Raw genomic sequence first — 21,265 nt, forward strand, 5'->3', positions numbered from 1 at the left:
TATTAGACTTACTTTTTTTGGCAAGGAAAATGAGCCAATATAACATATGAGTGATAAAAGCATGTGAACTATTAGGATTAGCAGATAATTTGAAGGTGAAGTTACAATAGTGTTTTCAATCAATGGCATGGCAATCAGATGTGAGTGGGTGACCGGTTATATTTAAAGAACAAGAATCTGTCAAAGTCAGAACTTTACAACATGTTTTTAGAAGTGTATCATGGCCCAGAGGAGATTTCTGAACATCTCCGACAAGTTGTTAATGTTCATCATGCTGGAAAATGTTACAAAATGTTACAAAAGTATCTCTAATGAGTTTGGACTCCACAATTCACAAATTCTGTACATATAGAGAAAAATCAAGATCTTTATTACCCTCCACAGGTGTGGTCATCCAACAAAGATCACTTCAAGATGCAGGTATACAATAGTCCACAAGGTTACAAAGGAAACCTCAAGGTAACCTCTAAGCAACTAAAGGTCTCTGTGACATTAGGTAATGAATTTGGATTCCACCGTTCCACAGTCAGATTATGCACATAGAGAAAAATCAAGATCTTTATTACCCTAGGAGTGGTCATCCAACAAAGATCAGCCATGACACAGGCGTACAATAGTCCGCAAGTTAAAAAGGAACTCAAGGTAACCTCTAAGCAACTAAAGGTCTCTGTGAGATTAGCTAGTGACATTACCTAATGAGTTTGGACTCCACCAAGCCACAGTCAGATTATGCACATAGAGAGAAAAATCAAAGTCTTTATTACCCTAGGAGTGGTCATACAACAAAGATCACTCCAAGACACAGGAGTACACTAGTCCACAAGGTTACAAAGGAACTCAAGGTAACCTCTAAGCCAGGGTTTCCCAACTCCAGTCCTCAAGGCACACCAACAGTGCATGTTTTCAGGATTTCCTTAGCATTGCACTGCTGTTGGAACCAGCACCTGGGCAGGTAATTACATTAACACCTGTGCAATACTAAGGACATCCCAAAAACCTGCACAGTTGGTGTGCCTTGAGGACTGGAGTTGGGAAACCCTGCTCTAAGCAACTAAAGGTCTCTGTGAAATTAGCTAATGACATTACCTAATGAGTTTGTACGCTACCAATCCACAGTCAGATTATGCACATAGAGAGAAAAATCAACATCATTATTACCCTAGAAGTGAGTGGTCATCCAACAAACATCACTCCAAGACACAGGAGTACAATAGTCCACAACGTCACAAAGGAACTCAAGGTAACCTCTAAGCAACTAAAGGCCTTTGTCACATTAATTAATGTTTATGAGCCTATCATCAGGAGGACACTAAACAACAAAGGTGTGCATGGCAGGATAGCAGGAAGAAAGCCGCTGCTCTCCATAAGGAACATCTGCAGTTTTCTAAAGACCACCTGCTGTATCTAGTCAAGATTGGCGGCCATAAGTGAATTCTGGAGTTCTAAAGCAAAATGTCAGGACATTTGTCCATGAGTTGTATCTCAAGAGAACGGGGATCCAGCAGCAAGATGATGACCAGAAGCACAAAAGTTGTTCTACAGAAGAAGAAACAAAATTTTGGAGTGTCCAAGTTATAGAAATAATATGGAAGGACGTGACGCGATCAGTTCTTAGGAGGGAACCACCAAACATAGCAAAGGTGAAGCTGTTTTATCGGAAAGAATGGGCTAAAATTCCGCCATCTGGAAATGTTTAGATAGTGCAGTTATTGCTGATACTAAGAGCAAAAGGTTCACATACTTTTGCCCCTTCAGAGGTGATATTGGATCATTTTACTAAATAAAAATAAAAAAAATGAGGTAGTCTAATTTTTTTAATTTGTTTCTTTATCTACTTTAAGGACTTGTGTGAAAATCTGATGTAGTTTTTGATCAATTTTATGCAGAAAAATAGAAATTTTTGAAGGGTTCACAAACTTTCAAGGATAGATTAATATTCCCGCTGCCTTTAATCAGTTACACTCATCCCGCCATCTCTAATAAAAAGCCATTACCTGCTCATTTTAGGAATTTGGTGAAGAGACTTGTAGCGCGGAAACTATTTTGTCGCCCACAGGGCGCTGTGGCTCGGAGATCGTTGGATTTCTCACTCTCTGGGTTAAATGATATTTAAAATAGATTTCCTTCCCTCTGAGGCTGGAAATGAAAATGTCACACGAAGACGTGAGAACATCTAGACACCAAGTGTCCTAATTTACTGGTGCACAGTTCATGGCTCTGCTCCCGGCGCAGTCACCCGGCCGCCGCCTGGCAGAAGTGCTTGACAATCATTTTTTGGAAACAGTACAGCGAAGGCAGAATGCCAGCGAAAAGAGACATTAGGAAAAAAAAAAACCGTTATACAGCGTACGGATATAGAGTGTCAGAAATAATTGTCAGGGACATCACTATTTAGGCGGCTGCAGCCATAGAAGTGACTGCACAAAGGAAGGGGGTGGGGAAGTTTGTACAAATTAAATTGGAAAATGATGCAATTTTACAATATGCTTTCTGTATCAAGATCTCTGCTTGCTGTCATTAAAAATAAAACTTTTCATTTCACATGCGATCGAATGAGCATTCTGGTGCACTTTGTAAAAAGATGTCCACCTGTTTTATAATCACCATATCAGACAAGATTAATCTGAGGGTTTCCATTCAATGAAATCCAGCGGAGCTCTTAAAATGGTCTTATATCTATCTAATTTTTGCCCTTAAATTGAAGGCAAGTATGCCCATCCTAACATCTTGGATCATCCCGTTCTCTTAAGTTTTCAAATTCTGCACTAATTAATTTCTTTATGTCAGGTTTTATTTTTTGGTTTTTTTTTTCGTTTTTATGAAAATCTGCAAATCACCTTCACACATTAGGAGATAAATTAAAAGATGCTGGCTACTTGCAGTCACCACTAGAGGGAGCTCTTTGCAAAGATCTTTAGTATTTAACTGTGTGCAGTGATCTCCCTCTAGTGGTAGCTGCAGATAGAGAACTAAAAGATAAGATGCTGACTGTCTGCAGTCACCACTAGAGGGAGCTCTCTGCTAAACGTCTTTAGTATTTAACTGTGCATAGTGAGCTCCCTCTAGTGGTGACTGCAGACAGTCAGCATCTTATCTTTTAGTTCTCTATCGGCAGCGACCACTAGAGGGAGTTCCCTGTGCACGGTCAAATACTAAAGAAGTTTGCAGAGAGCTACCTCTAGTGGTGACTGCAGATAGTCAGCATCTTATCTTTTAGTTCCCTATCTCCAGCCACTATTAGAGGGAGCTCACTGCACACTGTTAAATGCTAAAGAAATCTGCAAAGAGCTCTCTCTAGTGGTGACTGCAGATAGTCAGTATCTTATCTTTTAGTTCCCTGTCTGCAGTCCAGGGTGGATAAAAATCTTGATTTTTTTAAAAAAATCAAAAAAATCAGATTTTTTTGATTTAAATCAGATTTTTTTGATTTAAATCATTTGATTTAAATCAGATTTTTTAATCAAGTTGTACACAAGCAAAACTTTGTCTTTTTGCAAATCTAATTGTTTTACACAAATAAAAATATTAAAACAGTTGATTATGAAACCTAATAATTTTTATTTGCACTATTAAACACTCAGAATTGAACTTCAGAGAGTAAGTACTTTTTAACAATAGCCTATCTCTAACGTTTGAAGTAAGCAAACATCTTCAGTGAATTCATCAGTCCTTTAAGCCTACTGTTTATTTTGGACTTTTAATAGGAAAACCAGTTGTCCTGCTTTAGCAGTTCCTAAGCGGTTAATTGCCAGACTTACCACTAGTACTATGCTCCTGGTGCATAAGAAGCTGTGGGGGTTCATTGACATTAGTTGTATCACTATCAACATCTTCATTTCCCTTCTGGTTGCAGTTTTCATAATGTGATTTCAAACGGCAAACAAGTCCTTGGATATCCTTTTGACAGTATTTGCACTTTGCTCTTGCACCTTTCTTTCCAAGATCTGCTGCTGGCATCTCAACAAAATGAACCCAAATAGGGTCTCTCTTACGACCTGCTGCCATGGCTCACACAGATCACTTATGAAGTTTGATTGTTACTACAGCCTGAGCCAAGCACTGCTGATGTTACTACAGCCTGAGCCAAGTAGTGCTGACTATCCAACAAGTTTGGGCATGTCAACTGAATGCAGGGAAAAAGAAACTAAACCAAAACTGAAACCAAGCTAGAAGTGTGGAATTAAAGGGGCAGTATGAACAAAATGTGGAGGCTATTAATAGTTTATACAATTAAGACATGCTGCTTTTAAACACCTACCTATTGCCATATAGTAAAACAAAAAAGATTTTTACTTACTTTGGGGTCCCCCCCTCACCCTGGCGTTAGATCGTTGCCCCTAGTTTCGTCCGTGTAACTATGGGCGCACATGCACACTGCTCTCACTTCTCATTTTAATCGTGATTTATATTAAAAAAAACCTTTTGATTTAAATCAGTGATTTAAATCATGATTAAAATCATGATTTAAATCGATCCGATTTAAATAGAAAAAAATCTTTTGATTTAAATCGTGATTTAAATCATGATTTAAATCGGCGTGATTTAAATCAATCCACCCTGCTGCAGTCACCAATAGATGGAGCTCTTTGCAAACTTCTTTAGTATTTAACCATTTAACCGTGCACAATGAGCGCCCTCTAGTGGTGGCTGAAGATAGAGAACTAAAAGATAAGATGCTGACTATCTTCAGCCACCACTAGAGGGTGCTCACTGTGCACGGTTAAATGGTTAAATACTAAAGAAGTTTGCAAAGAGCTCCATCTATTGGTGACTGCAGACAGGGAACTAAAAGATAAGATACTGACTATCTGCAGTCACCACTAGAGAGAGCTCTCTGCAAACTTCTTTAGTATTTGATCGTGCACAGTGAACTCCCTCTAGTGGTGGCTGCAGATAGAGAACTAAAAGATAAGATGCTGACTGTCTGCAGTCACCACTAGAGGGAGCTCACTGTGCAAAGTTAAATACTAAAGACGTTTGCAGAGAGCTCCCTCTAGTGGTGACTGCAGACAGTCAGCATCTTATCTTTTAGTTCCCTATCTTCAGCCACCACTAGAGGGAGCTCACTGCACACAGTTAAATACTAAAGACGTTTGCAGAGAGCTCCCTCTAGTGGTGACTGCAGACAGTCAGCATCTTATCTTTTAGCTCCCTATCTGCAGCCACCACTAGAGGGAGTTCACTGCGCACGGTCAAATACTAAAGAAGTTTGCAGAGAGCTCCCTTTAGAAATGAATGCAGACAGTCAGCATCTTATCGTTTAGTTCCTTATCTGCAGCCACCACTAGAGGGAGCTCACTGTGCACAGTTAAATACTAAAGAAATTTGCAAAGAGCTCCCTCAAGTGGTGACTGCAGACAGGGAACTAAAAAATAAGATGCTATCTGCAGCCACCACTAGAGGGAGCTCACTGCACACTGTTAAATACTATAGAAATCTGCAAAGAGCTCTCTCTAGTGGTGAGTGCAGATAGGGAAGTAAAAGATACTGTCTGTAGTCACCACTAGAGGGAGCTCTTTGTAAACTTCTTTAGTATTTAACCGTGCACAGTGAGCTCCCTCTAGTGGTGGCTGAAGATAGTCAGGGAACTAAAAGATAAGATGCTGACTATCTTCAGCCACCACTAGAGGTAGCTCACTGTGCACGGTTAAATACTAAAGAAGTTTGTAAACAGCTTCCTCTAGTGGTGACTGCAGATAAGGAACTAAAAGATAAGTTACTGACTGTCTGCAGTCACCACTAGAGGGAGCTCTTTACAAATTTCTTTAGTATTTAACATTGTATAGTGAGCTCCCTCTAGTGGTGGCTACAGATAGGGAACTAAAAGGTAAGATGCTATCTGTAGCCACCACTAGAGGGAGCTCACTATACAATGTTAAATACTAAAGAAATTTGTAAAGAGCTCCCTCTAGTGGTGACTGCAGACAGTCAGTAACTTATCTTTTAGTTCCTTATCTGCAGTCACCACTAGAGGGAGCTGTTTACAAACTTCTTTAGTATTTAACCGTGCACAGTGATCTCCCTCTAGTGGTGACTGCAGATAGTCAGCATCTTATCTTTTAGTTCCCTATCTGCAGTCACCACTAGAGGTAGCTCACTGTGCATGGTTATATACTAAAGAAGTTTGCAAAGAGCTCTCTCTAATGGTGACTGCAGACATGGAACTAAAAGATAAGATACTGACAATCTGCAGTCACCATGAGAGGGAGCGCTACAAACTTCTTTAGTATTTAACATTGTGTAGTGAGTTCCCTTTAGTGGTGGCTGCATAATCAGCATCTTACCTTCTAGTTCGCTATCTGCAGCCACCACTAGAGGGAGCATACTTCATACGGCCAAATACTAAAAAAAATTTGCAAAGAGCTCCCTCTAGAGGTGACTGCAGATAGTCAGCATCTTATCTTTTAGTTCCATATCTAACCACCAATTATATCGGCCATTAGAGGATTTTAGGGGTTTGTGGCTGAGATGCTTGTATACAAATAATGGCCCCCGACATTGTTCATGCTACAGATATACCAAAATAACATTTCTATTGTGCACATATAATTGCAGCCACATTTTGACACAAGAGTCATGTACCAGATTACTCTGCATGAATTTGCAACCGATGCAAAAAAAAAAATGTAAAAAAAAATAAAATTAAAGCTGTGAATTTGTCAAGGTGCAGTGCAGCGGTAAGTTATACGATGCTCGCTCTCCCCGGGATTTTGCTGATGTCAGGCCGAAGAGGATATCCAGATATTCATTTCACTAATAAACCCAATTCTGCCTCTCATCCTGCCCACTCAAGACCTAAACTGTGCGATCCCTGCTGAGATTACAGCCATCGGGGAGCTTCTGTAATACATTTGCAGCTCGGTGTAAGTACAAAGCATGAACAATCTGTACTGTAGGAATATACTGCACACTCCTGTCTACTTGTAGTTATCTGCCTTGATCTATAACTGCCTACAATACATAGTACAGTGCTGCTCCTGATAACACTGCCCTTACTAATATAACCCCTGAAGTGGAAAGGTCACTGCCCCCAAAAAGGTCATCCGACTCCTCTCCTGCTGCTGTCATTATTCCTCTGTTTTGACAGTCTACATGGTTTAGCTCCAAGTTTATGACATTGCTCCTATCCCATATATCCAATTTCTACTTCATATAAAGATATAAGCAGACAGGTCACTGCCCCCAACAAGGTCATAATACTCATCTTCTGCTGCTGTCATCATTCCTTTGATTTGACCACTAAATAATGCTTCATCATGTCTATGACTGCTCCTATCACATACATCCCGTTTCTACTTCATATTAGTAGATAGGTCACTGCCCCCAACAAGGTCATAATACCCATCATCTGCTGCTGTCATTATTCATTTAATTTGACCACTAAATTATTCCTCTTTGTGTTTAGTTTATGACATTGGTCCTATCACATACATCCAGTTTCTACTTCATATAATGATGTTAGTAGACAGGTCACTGCCTCCAACAAGGTCATAATACCCATCATCTGCTGCTGTCATCATGCCTTTGATTTGACCACTAAATGATTCCTCCTCATGTCTATGTCATTGCTCCTACCACGTACACATCCTGCTTCTCCTTAATATGAATAGACAGGTCAGACTTTTCAACAAAGCCATAACACTCATCTCCTGCTGCTATCATTCAAATAATTGGGTTGGTCACTATCCACTGCCCCCCACCCCCAATTTGTCATACAGTTTTTATGACATTGTTCCTGTGACACAATATTTTTGTTCTCACTAAAATAATGAACATGAGTGGACAGGTCACTGCTTTCACCCTAATCAGTACAGTCCTCTCCTATCATCATACACATTATCACATATGTACATACAGTGGGGAAAATAAGTATTTCATACAAGAACGATTTTGAAAGTTTTCCCACCTATAAAGAATGGAGAGGTCAGTAGTTATTGTAAGCACACTTCAACTGTGACAGACAGAATCCCACCCCCCAAAAAAAAAATCCAAAAAAATCACCTTGTATTACTTTTATTTAATAATTTGCATTTTATTGCATGAAATAAGTATTTCATCACCTAACAACCAGCAAAAATTCTGGCTCTCACAGACCAGACATTTTGTCTTTAAGAAGCTCCTAATCTGCACTCATTACCTGTATTAATTGCACCTGTTTGAACTCGTTACCTGTATAAAAGACCCGTGTCCACACACGCTATCAATCACACTCCACTATCTCCACTATGACCAAGACCAAAGAACTGTTTAAGTACACCAGGGACAAAATTGTAGACCTGTACAACGCTGGGATGAACTAAAGGACAATAGGCAAGCAGCTTGGTGAGAAGGCAACAACTGTTAGCACAATTATTACAAAGTGGAAGAAACACAAGATGACTGTCAATCTTGCTCCGTTTGGGATTCAATGCATGATCTCACCTCTCGGGGTAATGATGATTCTGAGAATCCGTTCAGAACTACACGTGAAGATCTGGTCAATGATCTGAAGGGAGTTGGGACCACAGTCTCAAAGATTACAGCTAGTAACACACTACACTCCTGCTCACGCCAGCACATGTCTAGGCCTGTTTGAAGTTTGCCAATGACCATCTGTATTATCCTGAGGAGGCATGGGAGAAGGTGATGTGATTAAACATAAACCAAAATAGAACTTTTTGGTATAAACTCCAGTCGCCATGTTTGGAGGAAGAAGGATGACTACAACCCCAAGAACAAAGTCCCAAGCATGGAGGTCGAAACATCACACTTTGGGATTGCCTTTAGCAAAGGGGACAGGACGACTGCACCGTATTGAATGGAGGATGGATGGGGTCATGTATTGCAAGTTTTTGGCCAACAGCCTCCTTCCCTCAGTAAGAGCATTGAAGATGGGTCGTGGCTGCTCTTCCAGCACGACAATGACCCGAAACATACAGCCAGGACAACTAAGGAGCGGCTCTGTAAGAGGCATTTGAAGGTCCTGCAGTAGCCTAGATGTGAACTCAACAGAAAATCCTTTGAGGAGCTGTTACTCAATGTTGCTCAGTGACAGTCCCAAAGCTTGAAAGATCTGGAGAAGATCTGTATAGAGGAGTCACCAAAATCCCTGCGGCAGTGTGTGCAAACCTAGTCAAGAACTACCGGAAACGTCCGACCTCTGTAACTGCAAACAAAGGTTTCTACCAAATATTAACTTCTGTTTTTCTTTTCTATAAAATACTTATTTCATGCAATAAAATGCAAAATAATTATAAAAAAATGATACAATGTAATTTTCTGGATTTTTGGGGGGGATTCTGTCTGTTACAGATAAGCGAGCTTTACACTCTACGATATCGATAATGAATTATCGTCGGGGTCACGGTGTTTGTGACGCACATCCGGCTTCATTAACGATATTGCAGCGTGTGACACTTATGAGCGACCTAAAACGATCGCAAAAACGGTCAAAATCGTTTGCCGCGGAGAGGTCATCCTGAAACAAAAAATCGTTTTATGCTTATTAGCGATGTTGTTCCTCGTTCCTGAGGCAGCACACATCGCTGTGTGTGACACTGCAGGAGCGAGGAACAGCTCCTTACCTGCCTCCACCGGCTATGCGGAAGGAAGGAGGTGGGCGGGATGTTACATCCTGTTCATCTCCGCCCCTCCGCTTCTATTGGACGCCTGCCGTGTGACGTCGCTCTGACACCGATCAAACTGCCCTCTTAGAAAGGAGGCGGCTCGCCCGCCAGAGTAACGTCGCAGAGCAGGTATGTGCGTGTGATGCTGCCGTAGCGATAATGTTCGCTACAGCAGCGATCACTACATATCGGCCGTACGACGGGGGCAGGTGCTATCGCGCTCGACATCGCCAGTAAATGCTAGCGATGTTGCAGCGTGTAAAGCCCATTTACCTATGATAAAAATTACAGACCTCTCCATTCTTTGTAGGTGGGAAAACTTGCAAAGTCGGTTTTGTTTTTTTGTTTTTTTTTTGTTTCTCCTTGTTCAACCGGATAGATTTCTGGGCCACTGGTAGTGCGTGGCCAGGACTGCCGTTTGGAGTAGCTGGAGCCAGTGTGAATGGACTGTCGGCTGCTACCGGTTGAAAATGTTTATTGCAATGCAAATGTTTTTGGTTTTTTTTTCTTTCTTTTTCTTTCCTTTCTTTTTTTTCTACAACTTCACCTTCTTTTTCTCCCTTTTTCTTCCTCTTCCTTTTTGAAAATTGAGTCCCAGTAAAAGTGAACTTGTTTATATATGAAAAACATTTGTGGTGTACTTTGTTGTTGCAGCCCCGGAATGCTGCGTTTCGCTCTGGGGGAATGTAATGCCCCTGTAGCTGAACCGGCTAAGATGTGAAAGAGGACAGAGTTCTGCAGGGACAGCTTTTGCAGAGGGGAACCAGCTAGACCAGGGCTAGTACCACCTGGAGGAATGGAACGGGGACAGGTACTGAGGATTGTGGAGAATGTACCTGGTGGTGCCTGTAGGTCTCAGGGGCGCTACCGGAGTAGTATAGAGAGAGAGAAAGGCGGCGAGTCCCCAAGAAGCTCTATGCCACGGGGACCGCACAATACGCACACGAAAGGAAGACCCTCAGGTTACCCTACCAGACCCTGCCTCTGACCTGCCCGGGACTGACCAGAGGCTACAACGGTGAGAACCAGCACCCGGGTGCGATGTTGGAACAGACCAGTGAATAAAAGAATCTGGAACCCGCACCCGGTGACTTTTGTGAGTAAATGCCGCCACCCTGTGCCCCGATGCTCCCGTGGACTGCCGCCCCCGGTTCTCACTAACCTCCCGGGGTTCTCCTGCTCCACCCATGGGGAGCGATTCCATCCCGGCTGCACCTAACACCTGCCCCAGAGAGAGACTGTGCAGCGGCGGCTAAACACCTGGTAGGATACCATGGGTGGCGCTGCTTGCAACCCCCGTTCCTGTCCCATACCGCTCCTGGGGGAGAGAAGAGATGCAGGGGGAGGGGGTCCACGGCAGAGGAGGCCGAGACCCCAGTCGTCGCTGCTACCGGTGACATGCTCCCCAGGAACCCCATCACCCTCCTTCCATTACTCCCTTGTCACACCGGACTATCGAACTTCCTTTTATTGAAACCCGCCAGGGTCACGGAAGCCGGGTCGGGCCACTCACAGCTTGACCCCGACCACCACCGGCCTGGTGACCGTGTCAACCCTGCAGGCTCTGGCATGGGCATTTCAATTGCACATATGATTTCCAAATTTTTCGCAAACTCAAAAATTGGGCCCGATTCATAGTTGCAATTTTGACATTTTTTGCACCTTTTTTATTTGCATTTTTCGTTAATTTTCTATATTTGTGTCGTGGCTTTAATCTAATTCATAAAATGTGACTTTCTAAAAAGCAAAAACAGCTGTTTTTATATATTTTTTTTATTTTATGCTCACCATTGTGGGCGAGGTTTAGGATGGTTTCAAAATTAGTTTTGGCCAATTCATCAATTGCGACTTTCTAAAAGGTTACCAAAATTTTGTGCAAATGTGCAGCACTCGCCTTCTACCGGAGTGAGTTTATGCGCACCTGTAATTTTGCATCAACATTTGCCGCATTTTATCAGATTGTAAGTTTTATTTAAAAAAAAAAAAAAAAAAAAAAAGGTACAAATAAGATAAAAGAGAAAACTAAAGACTTGATTTTACACAAAATTCATGAATCGTGTCCACTATTTGGAAGAATTTGGTGCAAAAAAAAGGGCAATGAATAAAAGACAAAAGCAAAAAATTGCTTAAAAAAACAAAACCCACACATGATGGAATCGGGCCCAAAGCTCCAGTAACTTGCTTCTGCCCAACTTTCCTGCCTGATCTACCAGACATGTGATGGGACCGGAGCGGTGGGTGTATATCTAGTTAGGTATTGCATTCTGGAGCTTAAAGAGGACCACCCACCAGGATTTTCCTATATAAACTAAAGCCAGTGCTACTCTGGTGCTATCATGCTGACTCTATACATACCTTTAGTTGTGAGATCGGATGTATACTTTCTGAAATATAGACAAGTAAAGTTTGTGAAATTCACTGTTATTTGATTGCTAGGTGCAATGGAATATCTAATAGTGGGTCGGGTTTTGCTAGTTATTCCCGCCCCTGTCTGCTGCCTGTCCTTCCTCCCCCAGTAATAACAGAGACAAGGGGAGGAAGGACAGACAGCAGACAGGGGTGGGAATAACTAGCAAAACCCGACCCTCCTATTAGATATTTTGCAGCTTCTATTAATCAAATAACGGTGCATTTCATACACTTTACTTGCCTGTATTTCAGACACTAAACATCCGATCTCACAATTAAAGCTATGTATAGAATCAGCATGATAGCCCCAGTATAGCACCGGCTTTAGTCTATATAAGAAATTCTGGTGGTTGGTCCTCTTTAAAAAAAGCTACATTTTGGCCCCATTGCTCTTGATCTGCTTTCCCAGAAATGTTTATGTTCCCAAAAAAGTCTTTTCATTGACTTTTTGGAGCAAAATCTCCAACTTTTTGATGAGATTTGAGATTTAGAGGAGGGTTTGGAGAGTTTCTGCTCCAAATCTACCTTTAAAAATAAAAAACCTCTAGTGTGCACATGGCTGATAGATGTAAGCAGACGTTGTCACCGTCGTTTTTTGCTCATCCATCCTTTTTTTCTGGTAAAGTTCCAAGCACGGCGGGGTCCAAACCAACTTGAGCCGCCGTGCCCCTGCGAATGATCGCGAAATAATCAGCATCCGCCGAGTCTTACCGTACAGGTTCTGTATCGCTTTCCTGTCAGTCCAGTCCAGTTCAAAACCTGATTCCTGGGGGATGTAATTGGGCTGCATTATTGATCCAGTCCTGTGGATGTGAGATAGTCCGAGAACATGGCCGATTTCGTGAACTGCAACCTATTAATTGGAGGAGAGAAGCAATCAGCGCTGATCTGCCTTGTTATAGCTGACGACGAGGGCGGCTTTAATTAGTCCATTGTTACATGCAACCGGTTCAGGGCTGCGAATACGACAACCCCGATGCCTCGTCCTGTCCGTACATGTGCAAAATAAAAATACTACTCCCGAGGGCTTCATCTGAATAAAGGAAATCTATCTGCAATGTCACTTTATTATGAAGGACCTAAAACAATTCACCCTAGACTGCGGATAATGAAAAGAAACACCATCTGGGAAAGGGGTTCACATACTTTCTGTAATGACAGATAATGTGTTATAGTAAGGAAAACCTCACAGATGCCAAAAGGCAGTGTAGCACTTTTCTACAAGTTTTCTAATTCTTCACATCTTTTCATTAACTCTGCTTGCTGTCAATGAATAGTAATCTTTTATACATCCAGTGGCTGAAAACCTTTGCAGACCTAATACCTGTTACATAGGAGAAGCTGATATAGCAGCACAACTCTCCGTCCTCCTCTGATCCATGCCGATATAATTATTTATATACAAAATGATATATTTTTAAAAATTGCATATTATTTGTATTACCCATGAAATAACCTTTTCTGAGCATTAGTGATGAGCGGGCACTACCATGCTCAGGTGCTCTGTACTCATAACTAGTGATGATCAAGAACTACCATGCTCAGGTGTTCAGTACTGGTAACTAGTGATGAGTGGGCACTACCATGCTCAGGTGCTCTGTACTCATAACTAGTGATGATCAAGAACTACCATGCTCAGGTGTTCAGTACTGGTAACTAGTGATGAGCGGGCACTACCATGCTCAGGTGCTCTGTACTCGTAACTAGTGATGATCGAGAACTACCAAACTTGGGTGCTCGGGACTCGTAACTAGTGATGAGCGGGCACTACCATGCTCAGGTGCTCTGTACTCGTAACTAGTGATGAGCGAGCACTACCATGCTCAGGTGCTCAGTACTCGTAACTAGTGATGAGCGAGCACTACCATGGTCGGGTGCTTATAACTAGTAATGAGCGGGCACTACCATGCTCGGGTGCTTGGTTCTCGTAACTAGTGATGAGCGGGCACTACCATGCTCGGGTGCTTGGTTCTCGTAACTAGTGATGAGCGGGCACTACCATGCTTGGGTGCTTGTAACCAGTGATGAGCAGGCACTACCATGTAGAGCTGCTTGGTACTCGTAACTACTAATGAGCGAGGACTACCATGCTCGGTGCTCATAACTAGTGATGAGCGAGCACTACCATGCTCGGGTGCTCAGTACTCGTAACTAGTGATGAGCGGGCACTACCAGTGCTTGGTACTTGTAACTAGAGATGAGCGGGCACTACCATGCTCGGGTGCTCGGTACTTGTAACTAGAGATGAGTGGGCACTACCATGCTCGGGTGCTCGGTACTCGTAACTAGTGATGAGCGGGCACTACCACGCTTAGGTGCTCAGTACTCGTAACTAGAGATGAGCGGGCACTACCATGCTCGGGTGCTCGGTACTCGTAACGAGCGGGCACTACCACGCTTAGGTGCTCAGTACTCGTAACTAGTGATGAGCGGGCACTACCATGCTCAGGTGCTCAGTACTCGTAACTAGTGATGAGCGAGTACTACCATGCTCGGGTGCTCAGTACTCGTAACTAGTGATGAGCGAGCACTACCATGCTCAGGTGCTCTGTACTCGTAACTAGTGATGAGCGAGTACTACCATGCTCTGGTGCTCAGTACTCGTAACTAGTGATGAGCGGGCACTACCATGCTCGGGTGCTCTGTACTCGTAACTAGTGATGAGCGAGTACTACCATGCTCGGGTGCTCTGTACTCGTAACTAGTGATGAGCGAGTACTACCATGCTCGGGTGCTCGATACTTGTAACTAGTGATGAACGGGCACTACCATGCTCGGGTGCTTGGTATTTGTAACTAGTGATGAGCGGGCACTACCATGCTCGGGTGCTTGGTATTTGTAACTAGTGATGAGCGGGCACTACCATGCTCGGGTGCTTGGTATTTGTAACTAGAGATGAGCAGACCCATGGAAGTTCGGGTTCTGTTGATCCAGTTTAACTTTTTTTAAAAGGTCTTGACTAGAGATGAACAATCCTGATTGGCAAAGATCGTAAAATGTTAAAATCGTACGATCTTTGTCAGGATCGGATCGGGATCGGACATCCGATCATTTGTTCTGCCAGGAGGTGCAAATTTGATGCTGAATTGTCTGCACCAGATTTCTGCACCAAATTTGCATCTCCTGGAAGAAAACTGATCCAAAATGGTGTCAAAACCGTTTTTGTGCATTTTTTCTGCTAAGAGATGCAGATTTGGTTCTGAATTTTTTTTACACCATATTCCTGCACCAATCTATACCTCCTGGCAAAACACTGCATCACTACTGCATCATACCGCATGTAGTAGTGATGCATTCTTTTTTTGCCAGCAGGTGTAGATTGGGTGCAGGAATATGGTGTAAAAATTTCAGCACCAAATCTGCATTTCTCTGCAAAAATAAAGCAGTTTTCTGCAGTACTGTAGATGCAGATTTGTGAAATCAGTGAGCGTTCATTGAGGTCACCTGATGTCCAGTTACCTGCAATCACAGGTGGAGGGCCGTGGGAACCTCCAGCTGTGACCACAAATAACCTGAGTGATGTCCAAACTTATCGCGCGGCTCATTCATTCTCTGCCTGAAGCTCAAAGCGTTCAGTCATGCTCAATGATCGCGCCGTGTGCCTTCAGTAACGTAGCAGAGCTGGAATCGTCGTGGGACCTCGTGTGGATTACCTCATACCTGCAGGTTTGTAATTGGGCTTAATAAAGGGGTGAAAGATCGTGGATTTATTTTGTCTCTTATTTCAAATAAAGGATTTTTTGGTGTTTGTGTTTATTTACTTTCAGACGTCTGCCATCACTAATCCAGAGCTTAGTGGCAGATGTGAGTTGTTACTAACCTTTTATTACCCTGATTGCCAGGGCCGGCTCCAGGTTTTTGTGGGCCCTGGGCGAAAGAGTCTCAGTGGGCCCCATCCACACATAGACATGCACAGATACATACACATACAGGCATACGTACGCATACTTATTTAAAGAGAAATTCACAAAAAGACATAAATAGACATAAATCTAGACACAGTCATATACACTGACATACATAGATACACATCATACACACACACACACACACACACACACACATTATTTTTATATATTAATCCTGTATATATATTTCTAATATTGGGAAGCCGGCAACAGCCTCACTCACCTCCCGGCTTGTCTAACAGACATGGCCGCACATAGAGCACACTAACACTGCTGTATATACATCACAAGAGAGGCTGGGGACAAACACATTACTGGGGGAATATACAGTGCCTACAAGTAGTATTCAACCCCCTGCAGATTTAGCAGGTTTACACATTCGGAATTAACTTGGCATTGTGACATTTGGACTGTAGATCAGCCTGGAAGTGTGAAATGCACTGCAGCAAAAAAGAATGTTATTTCTTTTTTTTTTTAAATTGTGAAAAGTTTATTCAGAGGGTCATTTATTATTCAACCCCTCAAAGCACCAGAATTCTGTTTGGTTCCCCTAAAGTATTAAGAAGTATTTCAGGCACAAAGAACAATGAGCTTCACATGTTTGGATTAATTATCTCTTTTTCCAGCCTTTTCTGACTAATTAAGACCCTCCCCAAACTTGTGAACAGCACTCATACTTGGTCAACATGGGAAAGACAAAGGAGCATTCCAAGGCCATCAGAGACAAGATCGTGGAGGGTCACAAGGCTGGCAAGGGGTACAAAACCCTTTCCAAGGAGTTGGGCCTACCTTTCTCCACTGTTGGGAGCATCATCCGGAAGTGGAAGGCTTATGGAACTACTGTTAGCCTTCCACGGCCTGGACAGCCTTTGAAAGTTTCCACCCGTGCCGAGGACAGGCTTGTCCGAAGAGTCAAGGCTAACCCAAGGACAACAAGGAAGGAGCTCCGGGAAGATCTCATGGCAGTGGGGACATTGGTTTCAGTCAATACCATAAGTAACGTACTCCACCGCAATGGTCTCCGTTCCAGACGAGCCCGTAAGGTACCTTTACTTTCAAAGCGTCATGTCAAGGCTCGTCTACAGTTTGCTCATGATCACTTGGAGGACTCTGAGACAGACTTGTTCAAGGTTCTCTGGTCTGATGAGACCAAGATCGAGATCTTTGGTGCCAACCACACACGTGACGTTTGGAGACTGGATGGCACTGCATACGACCCCAAGAATACCATCCCTACAGTCAAGCATGGTGGTGGCAGCATCATGCTGTGGGGCTGTTTCTCAGCCAAGGGCTCTGGCCATCTGGTCCACATCCATGGGAAGATGGATAGCACGGCCTACCTGGAGATTTTGGCCAAGAATCTCCGCTCCTCCATCAAGGATCTTAAGATGGGTCGTCATTTCATCTTCCAACAAGACAACGACCCAAAGCACACAGCCAAGAAAACCAAGGCCTGGTTCAAGAGGGAAAAAATCAAGGTGTTGCAGTGGCCTAGTCAGTCTCCTGACCTTAACCCAATTGAAAACTTGTGGAAGGAGCTCAAGATTAAAGTCCACATGAGACACCCAAAGAACCTAGATAACTTGGAGAAGATCTGCATGGAGGAGTGGGCCCCTATGTGTACTAGTGCCGCTGTGTAGTGGCCGGCCTGTGAGTCAGGGGAGCCCAGTGTCAGTAGAGGGGCGGCTCACTTCTCCTCGTTCCCCCGCTGATCCGGTCTCCTTGGCGCGTCGTCCATTGCTGTCGCTCACTCTGACCTCTCAGCAGGCCCGCAGTGATGACGTCACCGTGGTCCTCTGCAGAGCTGTCAGAACGCCGACAGTCACAGCGGGGAGAATGATAAGAGAGAGAGCGCGCCGCTCACAATCTCATCATTGCTCTCAATTGTATCGGCACCTGTGATGCCGAGGCAATTGAAAGCGCGATCCTCGGCGGGGGGCGGTGACAGCACGGCCACCGGGTCCCCCTGAGTAGCGGTGCGCCACTCCTGCCACCGCGAGTGGGCCCCCCCGGCAGCTCAGGGCCCCGGCATTTGACCGGGTTTGCAGGGTGCTGGAGCCGGCCCTGCCTGATTGCCACCACACCAGAACAATCTGGAAGAGCCAAGTAAAGTGCTGGGATCGTTATATCTAATGGATGCGACAATCCTGGGCGGCTGCAGGCTGCAATTTTTAGGATGAGGGAAGGCCAATAAGCATGGGTCTCCCCAGCCTGAAAATACCAGCCCCCAGCTGTTGGGCTTTATCTTGGCTGGGTATCAAAATTGGGGGGACTTCACGCCAGTTTTTTAAATGATTTATTCCTCTTATTTTGATACACAGCTAAGATAAGCGCACGGCTGGGGGCTGCAGCCTGTAGCCCTATGCTTTATCTGTGCTGGGGAGATCCTACACCAATTGTTTTATTTATTTATCACCAGTAAAAGGACACAGACAGTATTTGTGATTCAAACCAATCACAGACGCTGTCTCAAAGGGTAGGGGTGTGGTCCAATGACAGCCACGGTGGAAAGGGATTACATAAAGAAGGGGTAGGGGGGGCAACACGTCTTTAAAGGATTTAGATGCCACAAGGGCACATACATCTGACCAACATACAGGGAGGGGAGATTGGAGCTCAGATCCAAATCTTGCACTGGAGCCTACTTACGCGTCTGCTAAAAAGTCTGGTATTACACAATCAGTACATAAGTGCAACACTTTAACAACAGGAAGGTAACACCCAGGCTGGGTGTTAATTTTTTACTTGTTCCCAGGAGGAACAACAGAGGGACATTAAGTTTTTTGTTTTTATGTCAAAAACAAATATTTAATTACAAGGACATGGTGGGTTCATAAATCACTTACTTTGAGAAGACTGATGCCACTATCACTGCTCGGGGCTGTAAAATGTTCATCATCATCAAAATGTATGTCCCCCAGAAACCAGGCGTGTGCAAACTCCTGGCCCGACCCATCAAATGACTTAGAACATCCCAAGTGCCGCCCTGTGCATGAGATAAACAAGTGCAATGTGGCAAATGAGCAGGATAGAAACATATAGTCAGACAACTAATAAATATATTACACGACTAAAAGAGGTCGTAGACTTGATTTTACTTTTTCACCCCTTAAAGATGGAGCCCGTTTTAATTTTTGCATGTTCGATTTTTCCGCCCCACTTTCGAAGAGCCATAACCACATAGCCGAAACAATACCCTGGGTACACAATTCCCCAGATCAGTACTGTTATGACACTGAACTTGTATACATTTTATTTTTACATTTTTGTAATTTAAAAAAAATTCCAAACTTTAAAGAAAAAAAAAAAAATTTTGGTTTGTGTCACTTCTTTTTGCGCGACCTGTAACTTTTTACTTTTTTCATCAATGGAGCTGTATCAGGGACGGATTTTTGTGCAGAGAGCTGTTGTTTTTATTAGAATTATTGAGGGGTTCATGTGAAGTTTAGCATTTTTGAGGAGATGTGCGGTAAAACTAAAACAGCAATTCTGGCATTTCAATTATTTTTTTCTTTACTGTGTTTACCCCTTTGGGGATAAATAAATGTATATCTTGAGAAATTGGACTTTTACAGTACAGACGAGACAATATTAAATTTTCTTATTTTTATTATTCAGTTATTTTTGGATGGGGATGAGAGGATTATTTTTATTTTTTTTAAATATTATTAAATTTATTCTTTTTCTGTTTATTTCTTAGTTCCCATAAGGGATTTGAACTTCGGTATTACAGTATATAGTAAATATAATGGTTTCCTATTAGACTTCTTCAGTAGCCCCCCAGATGCCATTTTAACTCATCTGCATCCCACAGTCATGTTGCAATGAGCCGCTGGAAAGGCGTCTATGGATGGACATCCTAAAAGGGCACCAAGAATACCCCAGTAGAGTTTGGACAGAAGTATTTATATGGTTGAACAGCAGTAATCAGAGCTAGCTCATATCTCTGCTGTTAGAGGCAGGTGCTGGCTGTATAACACAAATGGTGTCTGTTCTGTGTGCAGTGGCCTCAGCTCTTGAACCAGCTCCATTGACACAGACCCTCTCCATTTCATAGAGGGAAAATATGTTAATAATCTGACTATAAATCCTTAAAAATAAACAATTTCTAAGAATGATCACTTTTGACTGAACCTGTCAGTAAGTGTTCAGTTTCCCTACAGCACTCCCGCAGGAGAATTGAAGTACAGAGATTGAACAGCAGTATTTATGTGGTTAAACAGCAGTGATCAGAGCTAGCTCCGATCTCTGCTGTTAGAGGCAGGTGCTGGCTGTATAACACAGATGGTGTCTGTTCTGTGTGCAAGTGGCCTCTTGAACCAGCTCCATTGACACAGACCCTCTCCATGTCATAGATGAAGAAGACGTTAATATTCTGACTATAAATCCTTAAAAATAAACAATTTCTCAGAATGATCACTTTTGACCGAACCTGTCAGTAAGTGTTCTGTTTCCCTACAGCACTCCCGCAGGAGAGATGAAGTATTGCATGCTACCTTGAAAATCACTGAATTGTCTGATTAATGGCCATGCCGGGTCCTCCACAGAGACAGTACAGACCCATTGTGGTTGCGCTCGCCCCTCTTTGGCTAATTGATGGAAATCTAATAAGGCGCACCCCCCAATATCAACCAACCGCAACAATTGATTATTGGTTATCAACAGCTTTTACAGGCTACTCATGATTAAGGACAAAGGAAATGCGCTCCCTTCTTCATTTTCTAATGTTCATTACTTCCATAATAAATCATAGCAAAGTATAATCATGAAACATTTGCATATTAAACAATTTTATAATTATCCGCTGTCTCGGAGTATAATATATTGCAGAGCGCTAGCTCTCAGCAGTTAAGATTTAGAATAAATAAAGAATTTTACGAGACTGAAACACTAATTAAGAACATTGTCTTTCTTTTATGGTTAAGGTTACTTAATATCTTCTCCGCAAAAAAAAAAATAAAAGCTGTTAATTGCACATGGATGGTCATATCTGCTGTGGAGTCAGGAGGTCAGATGTGGCGCAGATCCACCCAGAGACTTCCATGGGATCCTCCTCTCACCTCCCAGGAACGCAGGACTTGGATACAGGTTCTCCAACTCTGATTTAACTCAATGGAGGGGAAACAAAGAAATGTGGTCCACCAAGAGGACTTAAGGCCCCGTCATACACAGAGATAAATCTGCGGCAGATCTGTGGTTGCAGTGAAATTGTGGACAATCAGTGCCAGGTTTGTGGCCGTGTACAAATGGAACAATATGTCCATGATTTCACTGCAACCACAGATCTGCCAAAGATTTATCTGTGTGTGTGACAGGGCCTTTACTCATTTTTGGGACTAGGGG

At 43.0% G+C, this 21,265-nt stretch overlaps 1 protein-coding gene across 1 annotated transcript in view; it reads right to left on the reverse strand.

Annotated features, from left to right (window-relative positions):
- Positions 1-21,265, reverse strand: part of MMP21 (matrix metallopeptidase 21) — a 45,798-nt gene that overhangs the window by 20,419 nt on the left and 4,114 nt on the right. Inside the window, exons 3-4 of the mRNA XM_075352247.1 lie at positions 18,769-18,908; positions 12,726-12,867 (exon numbers count right to left, since the gene is read on the reverse strand). Of these exons, the coding sequence (XP_075208362.1) occupies positions 12,726-12,867; positions 18,769-18,908 (282 nt within the window). The remainder of the gene's footprint in view (positions 1-12,725; positions 12,868-18,768; positions 18,909-21,265) is intronic.

Source organism: Anomaloglossus baeobatrachus, chromosome 5 (genome assembly GCF_048569485.1).
Source record: "Anomaloglossus baeobatrachus isolate aAnoBae1 chromosome 5, aAnoBae1.hap1, whole genome shotgun sequence".
Classification (NCBI taxonomy): domain Eukaryota; kingdom Metazoa; phylum Chordata; class Amphibia; order Anura; family Aromobatidae; genus Anomaloglossus; species Anomaloglossus baeobatrachus.